General features: G+C 39.1%; 1 protein-coding gene across 1 annotated transcript in view; it reads right to left on the minus strand.

The window, feature by feature from the left end:
- Nucleotides 1-30: 30 nt before the first annotated feature.
- slc17a6b (solute carrier family 17 member 6b) overlaps nt 31-12413 on the minus strand; it is a 13091-nt gene continuing 708 nt past the window's right edge. Inside the window, exons 2-12 of the mRNA XM_035651985.1 lie at nt 10863-11118; nt 9779-9897; nt 7921-8035; nt 6286-6373; nt 6089-6175; nt 5511-5653; nt 5181-5330; nt 4250-4382; nt 3779-3889; nt 1969-2096; nt 31-1446 (exon numbers count right to left, since the gene is read on the minus strand). Coding sequence (XP_035507878.1) covers nt 1105-1446; nt 1969-2096; nt 3779-3889; nt 4250-4382; nt 5181-5330; nt 5511-5653; nt 6089-6175; nt 6286-6373; nt 7921-8035; nt 9779-9897; nt 10863-11118 — 1672 coding nt within the window. The 3' untranslated portion in view covers nt 31-1104. The remainder of the gene's footprint in view (nt 1447-1968; nt 2097-3778; nt 3890-4249; nt 4383-5180; nt 5331-5510; nt 5654-6088; nt 6176-6285; nt 6374-7920; nt 8036-9778; nt 9898-10862; nt 11119-12413) is intronic.

Consider the following 12413-nt stretch of genomic DNA (forward strand, 5'->3'; position numbering starts at 1 on the left):
TTTCCCCCCCCCCCCCGTCATTAATTATTATGTTAGTAAGACTCTCATACTGATTTAGGCTATTCTGTAATTTCAGTCAAGTCTTTACATTGCACAAACCCTATATGGTTGTGTACAACCATTAATCTCTTGATCTAACAATGTCTAAATTGAATCTATAAACTCTGCTACATATTTACTCTCTAGTTATCTCTGTCATAGATATATGTTTTATTTAAGACAGATCTTTTAGCAATGCATTGGTACAACTAGACTTTCAGTAATGGTGATTATAATAATGAAAATGACTTGAGTCCTGCACTACACTGCTAAGATGTGACGGCTTGCAAAAGCTAAAATTAAACGCTTCAACTGCAGAGGTACTGAGTTACAAAATGGATCACGTGTAGCAAACATTTGACTGACATTTTTACCTCTTATGCAAGTGTAACCAAACAGTCACCACAAGTCAATATATCACTCGTCAAATCTCAACACCAGGTCACTTAACATGTGATGGACTTTTACACACACAGAAGCCGGTGATAAGAGAACAAAAGTCATCATATTGTGCATTAAAATGACACACTACTCTGAGTGCATTCAGGAAAGATACAGTACAATCTATATCCACAGAGTGTCTAGTTTCTGTTTACAACGCTGTGCATTGACATTTATACACTGTAATGGCTGGCTTGTAGGACGTTGTACTGTAACTTTGATAAATAGGGGGTCGATTCTAATGGGCAGCTTCTATGTAACCCTACAGGCTTCAGTGTAGTCAGGAAGCCTCAGCTGATGGGATGAAAATGTTCACATTTATACACAATTGCACTCCAAATAAATATATCTATTATCAATATGCATAATAAGACATTTACAGACTGCCAATTTGATATGAGTTACACCTCTATTAATCGAATATCTTTAAATTTTTTATACATTTTAGTAATAGTTACATTAAGTTGACACTTTTTTAGATTTATTTTTAGGATTTGTGCAAACAATACAACAATGGATTGTACTTTTTCTTGTTTCTCATTTGTTGTTTGATATTTTTTATGACTAAACTGATGCACACTCAGGAAAATAAGTCTACTCATGTATCTGTGATGTGTGTTTGGTCTAGGAGTATCCCTCATCCTGCCTGTATCCATAGCCTGCTCCCTGTGCTTCTTCCTGGACGTACTCCTCCGTCTTCTCCCAGCCTGTAGCCCAGCCACCGTTCACCTGTGTGGTTGCACCATAAGACTTAGCTGGACCTCCTAAGGCACCGTAATTTTGAGTGATGTCGCCCGTCTCCTCTGCCAACTCATCCTCGTCAATGAAGCCACACTTCTCCTCGCTGGTCAGTTCTGGGTCGGCCCATGGCTGTTTTTCTCCCGATGCAAAGATCCCATAGAAGATCACACCTCCATAATGCACCATGGAGGCGATCAGGAACACAGACTGCCACTCCTCTCGAGTCTGAAGAGGAAGAAAGAGGGAAGGAAAACAAAAAGTAGTTTTTAACCCCTTAAAGGAAATGTCAGGACATTTTTCTTACTGTCTTAACACCTAAAACTAATGAAGAATATGAATGAATGAACAATAATTAGATCCTAACTAACAAGACATTGTTGTCCAAAAACTTTTAAACACAAAATGAGTTATGTGTTTCTTTAATACCATGAACATAGTTTTATTCACTAGTGGGTGAAATTCGGCGCTGGAAGTACCGGTATTGCATGATTTATAATACATACTATGTTATGTATGTAAGTAGCCAGTTGTTTTGAGAAATTGTTCAGTTTTAAAAATAAATAACATTATCTATGTAATTGTGACCCTGTGCAGCCTTAATTCAGAATTTTGCATTTATTAAATGTTTACTGCTTATAAATGTCAATTAGGGGGACTTAAAATGTCGCCATGGTCTCCTTTAAGACTCATGAAATGAGAGGATCTTTGTTAATGTAATGTTTGGTGCCCAGAGAACAAAGCTCTTACCTTGTTCTTTGTCATAGTACCAACAATCAGTGGGCACACCATCCCAGACAGGGTACCCACACCATTAGAGATGCCCATTAGGATACTGGCATAGCGTGGAGCAATATCCAGGTGATTGACATTAAAGCCTGATGGAGAGAAAAACATACAAATATTAATTAAAATTAATAACATTTTAAGGCAAAGTAGCCAGACTTAAATGCCACATGGAGGGACACTGTGACAGTATGAAGTAATAAAAGCCACAGAAGCAGGACACAGCTGTAGATAAAAGCTGCACAAATGGTGACCATCTTGTTGCAGACATAGGAAGCAACTCGCCACACATCCTCCTCCTCCCCCACTCTGACTGGCTGAATGAGTAAGTGTCCTCGCGAGCTGTCTGCCTGGCAAATCCCCCAGGATAGCTAGCACTGAATTATTAAACACTCTAGGAAAGCTCAAGAACAACTGGCAAGAAGCTGATTTTGTACACAGTAAGAGACCTCTGCATCCTCTGTAACTAAACATAAACAAAAAAGAAACTGTTGAATGAATGGCTGAAGAAAGATGAATGAATGTTTTATTTTGCCAAACATGTTACAAATAATATCTGAAATCTGAGTCTTTCACTATGCGATATTGATATTGATCATGCTCAGTGTTGGTATTTACATCATGCATCTGCAACAACAAATAACAGCAAACATACCACTGCTGGGAGGTTTGTAACTGTATGTACTGCATGTCATTTTAAACACATTTCAACAATGTTTCTTATAATATTTTATAATCTCAGCACTCACAACTGCATGTCAAAGTCTCAGAAAATTACAGAAAAGAGTAAGGGAAGTACAGAAAATACAAACCTAGACTATTCAATCTTACCATCAGAGGAAATCTAGTTTATATATAATGTTTTCCTTTCTTTCACAAACTTGTACAGAAACACAAATAATTTGGAAAGAGGTGGTCAAATAAAGAAGAAATTAAAATCTAATATATCTAGTGAGCGTAGAAAACTTCATTACTATTACCCCTTTAGCTAAATTATATTAAAAGGGATGGAAAGAAATCTCTCAATTTCAGTTAAACTTGCTTAAATTTACTGCAGGTTTACACTGGAAGTACGAGCTGCTATCAACCACTAAATGAAACGAATAGTTTGACATTTTGGAAATGCACTTGTTCTCTTTCTTGCCAAGAGTTAGATGAGAAGATCAATACCACTCTCATATCTGTAAGGTGAATATGAACCTACTGCCAGGAGACGATTAGCTTAGCTTAGCATTAAGACTGGGAACAGAGGGAAACGGCTAGCATGGCTCTGTCATCATGGAAGTCAATACATAACGCCCCATAAAACCACAGCTGGTTGTTTTAACACTTTGTTTTTGTATCAATTAAACAATCAGGACATACCATGTTAATTAGTGATATTTAGAGGTAGGGACATTTAGTCTCTCACAAAACACTCTCCTGGCTGTAGCTTCATATTTAGCCACGTATGAAATGGTAATAATTGATCCTCTAATCTAACACTCAGCAAGAAAGCAAATAAATGTGTTTTACAAACATGACCAATTCTTTCATTGTTCATTTTCTTCGAAGTACTGGTTAAAAAACAGTTGTTGTGGTTTTCTTCATATTCACACATTTATCCCGTTAAAATATGGTTAATTATCCTCCTCTACACTCCCCAAATCCCTTGGAATTCCACTGAAAACTACAAAGCCACACTACAATAAATCCGGCAAAACTATTTTCCCACAGTGATCACATCATTTTAAATACAGTATATTATATCTTAAATTATTTTATTTGTACTAACCTGATATAGCAAATCCACTGAAGCCCACTGCCAGCACCAGGAAGGAGATGGCCATCCCTTTGCTGTGGGAATATCCTACCACCAGCAGCAATGTGGCCTCCATGCCAAATCCTAACAGAGACAGACAGCAGGTCACACACACACACACACACAGAAACACACAAAGCCCACGGCCTGTTGGTCATCGCAGTACCCAATTGAATTAAGCATGATACGCGGCCTGCACTCAATTACATAAGTGACAGATATGAAATCAATGCACAGTCACAATCAGTGAGTCGACTTGTGTATAAGTATTGAACAGATAGATTTTTACAAAAACATAAACACAACCAGCTCCTAAACCCATCTGGCAGCGAAGAGCAACCGAAAAGTGAGCAGTATGGATCTATCACAGTGAAAGTAACACCCTGTAGCTGTGCAGAGAGAGGTGTGGAAAATGATATTTCATCCGCGGTTCAGACTTCTCACCTCCACAGTTCATGATTTTCCTGACAGTGGTAGTTGTCATGATGTTGTTGCTGCGTAGGTAGTCCGCCAGCTGGCCGCCAATGGGCACAATGATGGTCATCACCAAATGGGGCAAGGCAGACAGCATGCCAACCTACAACCACAGACAGAAAATCAAGCAATCAGCTGCACTATGAGATGGTAACATAGCAGACTCGTTATTCCTTTTTTATGAAATACTGTGAGTATAATCACTGACAAATACAGTGTCCCCTCCACTGCTCATTTTTGCATCTATAAAATGTGGCACATGCCTTTTTCACATTCTTTTTGGTTGCATTGTGTTTTTAAAGTGCATTATAGTTGAGTTTTCTCTCTTAATCTCTTAATGAATAATAACTAAAGTTGTTTTTCTTGAACTTCAACTTGGATCGTTGCTTATTTAGTCATGAATATTTAATATCATACATACTGAAGATATAAAACCGAGTTTCTATTGGCTTTAAGATATTGCATACAATATTAAAATTGCAATTTGATGAATTGTTAGGATAAGGTTACAACCAATGGTACAGTAAGAATTATAATTGCATTTATTCAATTTTTTTCCCCATATGAATCACATATTCTATGATTATTTGTTCTACATGCAACCAACACCACTTGACTGAAAAACAAAACAAAATATAAGTGTCATAAAATTTGTGACGGCAGTCACTTTGAAAATATGTTGTGTCTTTTGTGAACTGATGCTGCCTAATTATGTAATATATCAGTTCATGAGAACGAACCCACCAGTTGCAGTGACATCGATTCTGATAATGATTCATTCCAAGAGCAAAGCACACATGCTCCACTTTAAAACACTGGCGTTGTGAATGTATCATTTATTGATCCCACAATTCATGCTCCATGTTTGTCACTTGTCCACTGACTAGTATTGTAAGCTCACCTTACTTATCTCAAATCCAAACACTTCCTCAAAGTATGCAGGCTGGCTAATCAGCAGCAGGTAGAAGGTCCAGCTCCTGCAGAAGTTGGCCACGATGATTGCATAGACAGGCATAGAGGTGAAGAACTTTTTCCAGGGAGTCTTGTATTTCTGGAATAAATGACCGCAAAGATTTAATTTTATACACAAATATACATGGTGTGTTTAATAGTGTCTCTGACAAAAGACTTGTTGATGAAACTGCAGCCTTTGCAACACAAATGACTGAAAACAAAGATATCGAGCTGAGTAAATTATATTTATTGTCTTATCTGGAGGGTATCCCCTCACCTCGGAAGGACCCATTAGCTTGGCACTCTCTCCAATGCTTTCCTCAATGTAGCAGCGTTCCTCATCAGTGATGGTAGGATGTTCAGCAGGGCTCTCATAAGACACAAGGATCCAGAACATATACCAGAAGATGCCGACGCATCCTGCATATCACAGACAGATTACATGTCAGAACTTTAGATGAGTACAGATGAAATACTGCAGCTAATTTTGACCCCAGCAGCGAGTGCACAAAGAGTGTTTGGCAGCCTGATCTTTCCAAAATGCCTGAGAGAATAAAACCCAGACAGGAAAGCTAACTGTATTCAGTCCAGAGAGAGAGAGATGGGGGGTTATTTATTGACACACCCAAACATCGGAGGGAGGAAATCAATACACAGTCTGCCTGGATAAATCCATTTGACTTTCACTGGACTCTGAGTGTCAAACAAAAGGTTTCTACCAAGCTTAAAAACACTTTAGCCAACCATTTTTCAACATGTACTATCTCACCACAGAATCATACCTTATCTCCCATTCCTACTGTACAACAACACACACACATATACAACATGTAAGCCCTCATCAATCAATCTTACCATACACGTAGAAGACTGAGGACCAGCCTGAGTACTGAACCAAGATCCCAGCCAGAGGCATCGCTATCACAGCACCAGCGTAAGAGCCTGACAGGCAGCGAGACAGGGGAGTTAAAGCTCAGACTTCTTTACAACATTATATGCAACACATCAATTCTCAATTTATAAATGCCAATAGGAGAAAATGAGAAATTTACCACAGAATGAGATTGTAGCCAGACGACTCCTTTCCAGCGGAGGAGCCCACTTACTCCAGATGCCATGACAGGCTGGGTAGGTCACTCCCTACACACACCACACAGCATGATGAAAAAAAACAGTTAGCAGGAACTCCATGTTCTTTAGTCACCTATTGCACTCAGTGGATATATAGTATATATGTGAAAATGCATAATGAGGTTGTTGATGCCCCAATCTCGGCCAAGTTTTGGCATCCCAGGAGCCAGTGGGAGATTAGTTCCCTCAAACACAATGATTTAAATCCGATATCAATAAATATCGATGTGTTGAAATAAATATATAGGTATGTACAATGACCAGATTATAGGCCGTGTGCAGTGTGTGTTTGCATTTATTTTAGCTGGATCCAGTACAGTGTCGTTCCAGTGAATAATCAGCATGTAAATAAAAACAAAACCCATTTTACACATCCATTTCAAACATTATAAAGCCATTATAATGCTTCACATTCACATTGTTATTCCTGGGGGTTTAGGATGTACCAACAATCTATGAGGATATCTCTTTTGGATATGAACATGAACCAACAGATATCTGATATAATATTAACAAGAATTAACATTTTCACCCCTGTAATTACCATGAACAAATTGCACAGAGTCATGAGCAAAGAGGACTTGATGAGCTGTTCATGGAGCAAAGCAGCCCTGCAGCTATTAAATGTTCATCAGCAGCTAATTTGAACAAACTGTGTTGACGTAAAATACCATCTGCAATGGACTTTCTTAGGAGAGCAGTGCGGTGCCTCCAGTTTTTAAGGGATGAAATATTAGATTGATTCCATTCATTCTCCACCAAAATTATTATTTAATCTTCAATAAAGATGCGTGGCAACATGTAATATGATGCTGGGCTACTGATAAAAGAAATATCTACCATCACGACGAGTGTTTGACACCATTTGTCCAAAAGAACTAAAATAACATGGAGAACCCTGATCATTCCCTGTGATCTGCTACACGTATAAACAATGCCCACAAACAACTGTATCCTTACATTTCATTATGTCTTTTAAAAATGTACATAGTAAGAACTGTAGTATCAGCTTTCTGTATTTATCATTCAACAATCAACAGACCAATTTCCTCAACATGCCAAGATTTACTAGAATGGGAACCAGACAAATATGCAAGCTTATACAATGCCAGGCCTAAAAAAAAAAAAACTACTGTGCAGCAAGCAGATATCTGTGTCGTGTTTCACTATGAAGCTTTCGCCTATCAGCATTTTCCTTTTCATCCATCTGTTTGCCAACACTCTGCTGTTGTGTTTCCAGGATACAAAGTGTGACAGCAACAAAATAAAAAAAAGGAGCTGGACTATCCCACAAACACTCAGCTGTAGTGGACTGGATCAATACAACTCATCTCACATTTCCTCTACAGTCTTTCCTTTGCTTTCTCGTGGAGGAGAATTTGCCGGAAGCCCCATTGTATAGTGTATTATTGCAAATCCCCAGTTATTGATAGCCATAATAACATAAACAGACATATGTAACATTTATGTTATATTAATAGTGAGACTACATTCAGTGCATCAGACACACTACAAGAAAGATGTATTTATTTTTAAATTTCATTTCGTTTTCTTACCTCCACCAGCCCTTGTAATATCCTCACAAAAATGACACACCCATAATGGACTCGGGCAGCCGAGGGAATGAACATGTTGAGAGTCGAGGTCAGGACAATGGCTGCACCAAATACCCTGAAAATGATGAGATGTATTTTTAAATAATAGCATTTTATATATAGCAGCTCCCTCATAATTATTTCATCTGAACTGAATGTGTGTCATTACATCGAGCATTGAAATATAGATAAAACATTGCTGGTCTTGGTCTTTTTTTTTTTTTAATTAGCTACACTCTGCACTAAAAATATCCATAAACCATAATGGATTTATATGTATTTTTTTTTTTACAATGAAAGGCCATTTGTAAGTCTCCCTTTGAGAAACCAGTCTCGTCGTGTATATTCAGAGCACCGGGTGAGGACACGCGTCGACGCTGTTCGAACGCCGTGTCCTCGGTTCTGATTGGCCCTGCCCCACACGCGCTGCCCTTACGTCAGTGGACTACATATTTCAAGCAGCAACGCCCAATCAACAGTCACACTGATGCGCGTGTGTCGCCTAGCAACCATTTTTCACGTCGGTACCGTTCAAGAAATATGTTGTTTTATTTGACGTTGAAATAGACGCAAATAGAGGGTTTATTGATCTTTAGTTGGGTATTATGACTCGGTTATTATCAAAATAAAGCTCACATCTTAGGTTTCCTATTTATTGTCCTTAAAGGTAAAAAAAAAAAAAAAAAGAAGGAGGAAGGAAGAATATTATGAGTTTTTTTTCTCCATCCTATTTTGACCGTGAGGGAGCAGCTGAAATGAGGCGCAGGGGGAGGACCAGCAGGCCATCCATAAACACCGGGCTATTTCTCATTTCTGTCTCGTTCTCCTGCCCCTCTCATCTGCACGCGGGGGGCAAACCCTAATCCGGTTGAGACGACTGTTGGGCACGAGACCAATTGATTCAAATACATCCTCGTGTCAATCAACAGGACGAGGATCAGACATAAACATAATAAAAACAAACATGGGTCTACATTAAAATCAGGCTACAGCAGCTGGATAACTGGCTGGTATGTGTCATAATCAATATTATTGGGGAATTGTTTGCTTTTAAATTCATAAAAGTTTATTTTCATAGCGAGCTCAGGATTTAGGCCTCTAGAGTTGAGCTATGAACGGAAGCATTTTCCTTTTATGGTGGTGTTAGCACTAAATGAAATGAGCATTTAACAGCCATGGTATATCAACAGCCAATCAATAAAACGTGCATATTAATATTATAACCCAGTGTCTGTATATTATAACCTATAGGCTTATTATGACGGGTGACGCATTGGCAGTGCTCATGTGAATTAAAGCCTTTGGCGACAAGACAGGGTCTGGTCTCCATGCCCTGAGAGAGCGACAGATTAGACCCGACTCCCCCAGGGAGCTCATTAACAGGTGGCAGAAAGCCCTGACACCGGGAGCTGCAGGCCTGCCAGCCCGGTGGCCTCCCTGCAGCTCTGCATCACTTCAGAGCAGAAGACTGTCTGCTGCCTTTATACTGATACTCAGCCTGGAACTGTGAATTCATCCGGTTCATAATTCAGACAAGAATTTTATGTCTGGCTTGCCTTGGCTGTGTTTGATGTATTTATTTTTTGGCTTTTGGCTTTATTTATTTCCAGTCCCCATGTGCTCGTTTTCGTTTCCTGCCTATTCAAAAAAATAAATAAATACCAAAGAAAGAAAACAATAAAGAAAGGAAGTGAGAGGAAGGGACGCCAACTGTTCAGTCATTTTGTTTTCATAGGCCAAATATAGTAATAAATAAATCATAATGCTTCGTCTGCCAGATTAACGTGGCTGGGTTGTATTTATGGTGAGTGCCGCCTACCTGTTTGCTGCCAGCCTGGAGGATATGTATCCTCCCGGGATTTGTGTCACGATGTAGCCCCAGAAAAAAGATCCGTGAATTAGTCCCACCGTCTCTGGATCCCAGTTGAATTTGGCTTTCTGGTGGATAACATAAAAAACAAAAGCAGTCAAAAACAAAAGAGGAAACACTGACCTGACTTTTATTATTCACCTCTGCTGGAGGATACTACATTTTTAGGCAATAATTCAAGAAACAAACAAAAAACATTTATTCATTAATTCCCTGAATGGATTAATCCAAAGCCAGGCCTCTTTATTAAAGGTGGGGGGTAATAGCCTTTATTTCGATCAGATGACAGTGATATAGTCACAAGAATCAAAGGAGAGCTACTAAGAACCTGATGTTTAAACTTAAATAGCTGAGCTGTTGGATGCAGCTTATCCTATTATTTGGTTAATATTTGGCCTAAACGCAGAAACAAAGATATATAGGCTACATACATTTTACCTAAATATATATATATAGTAAATGCTATGTTATTGTGAATTCACATATTGAGACATATTTTTAAAGATGTTTGACTTTGCACATATTTGTCCTTTATGCAAGGAGCATACGCTGTCTAGGAAATGGGTGTTTTAAAATAACATTAGCGGTAATTGTTGTGATAAAGGTAATACACAGGCTTAATAGAAATGCATTTAGTCTTTTTTTTTTTAATCGCACCATATCATCCAAACAGTAGGCTATAGTATAAAAGCTACCTGACATAAAACAGCATCATGTCTATGGCGCATTTATGTTTTATGCATGTTTTATGCAAATATTAGGATTTCTCACCCTAAAAATATCCACTTAAATATGAATAAGCTCATCAGACCGCATTTTTGCGACCATTTAGGGTTTGGGAATTAATTTCATGGCCTAATACAACAGTAGGCCTTACACAGTGTGTATCTCGTGTGGAATAATTAATGTCCCTCCCTCTTCCTGTCTCTTTCTTGCTATAATAATAACCAGGTGTCTCGAGGCATGCGTGCAAGCCTTTACGTGTTTTTTTTTTTTTTTTTTACGTCAGGGGAGCTTGGTGCCGTTGCCACACCTCTTTGATGATGATCTTGCCGTTCTGGTGGATGGTGCTGTTGTTGACCATGCCCACGATGGCCACGCCCAGGTTACACCGGATACCGAAGGAGATGCAGAAGCCCAGGCCGCTCAGGATGGCGATGACGTACCGGCGGGGCAGACCGCAGCACTTGCAGTCGCACAGCGGGGGTTTCTTCTCCGCGGCCTCCCGGGGCCGCCCATCCTCCGTTAACTCGATCACCTCCCCGGTTTTCTGCCTCCTCTCCATCACCCTGCAACAGCCAGGTGAGGACAGTGTCTAGCAAAAGTCCCCCTAATAACATGTCACATGAGATGATGCTCCTAAAAAACATAAATCCCTCCTATAATGGAAACTATTTCTAAGAAGGCCCGTTTTTATTTGTATTTTTCTTAGAAATGTTCATTATGGACTGGACACTTGGTAGCTTGGGGAGGTTTTGTGTGCCTATATCTGAGATTTCATTTCAGTCAAGAAAAATGCAGGAGGCAAGTCTCGCAGAATCAGCACAATGAACCAGCTGTAGGAGAGCTGAGGCCTCCATACTGTAGTCTCTGTCTGCCACATCTATGAGGCACAAGTCAGACGACTTCAAATCATTAAATAAGTGTATCTGTCATATACAATATGATAAGAAAAAAATAAAAAACAAAAACAAACTTCGCCTGTGGAGCTGGAAACAGGCGATCATGTCCCTGACTGTACCGCATTGCAGCAGCCCGCTCACTTTCACACTCATTAGCATTCACGGGACTGAGCAGCAGCTCCAGCCTCCAGACACATGTCTGCGGGTATTCCTCGAACTCTTTATTTATTTTATTTTTTCCATCCAGGAAAGTCACATTTACTCGCGACACGCTGTTTGTCCAAATTCAGGATGCAAAAAAATCATAAAGATCGAAACAATTAAATCCCAGTGTCTGCAGATGGATGAACAGCAACTGGGCTAATTAAGTGTGATAGGAAATAAACGAATTAAATAGCAATGGATGTGTGGCTTGCAGTGAAATCAAAGGCCTGCCTTTGATAGGGTACGCCTCAGAAAATACAGAACTGCGGTTTTTTTTTTTCTGAAAACCTCACTGAAACCAAACTTCAGCTCATCGTCAGTAAATTTGCATTCGTTTTTACCAGATTTATCCTTTAGATTTGAAGGATTTTTAGGCCAAAAAGATGAGAAAGATAAATTCACAAGAGAATAATCTGAATATAGCTTTATTGTCTTTATTGTCTTATAAGTCTTTATTGCATCTATTCAATTACAGATGCAGAAACTAACCAGATGTCTTAAAGAAATCCTTAATATTGATCGGTTGAAAAAGTGATGGTTTTAAAGGCACGTTCATCATTACGCGTACGCCACTATTTGTTTTTTTTTTTTTTTTTTTAAAGATGTGGTGTTGTGATGAAGCGTGCACACACCAACGTCAGTTCCATCCTGACTATAGGGCCTGCAGTGAATCTAGTTAGTAACATTATGCACGACGTGCAGCCACGCGGGGCTGCTTGGCTTTCATTCATAATTTTGAAATGCAGTTTTTTCACGTT

The sequence above is a fragment of the Morone saxatilis genome, unplaced genomic scaffold, assembly GCF_004916995.1.
Source record: "Morone saxatilis isolate NCDOM2014 unplaced genomic scaffold, NCSU_SB_2.0 Contig11, whole genome shotgun sequence".
Taxonomy (NCBI): Eukaryota; Metazoa; Chordata; class Actinopteri; family Moronidae; genus Morone; species Morone saxatilis.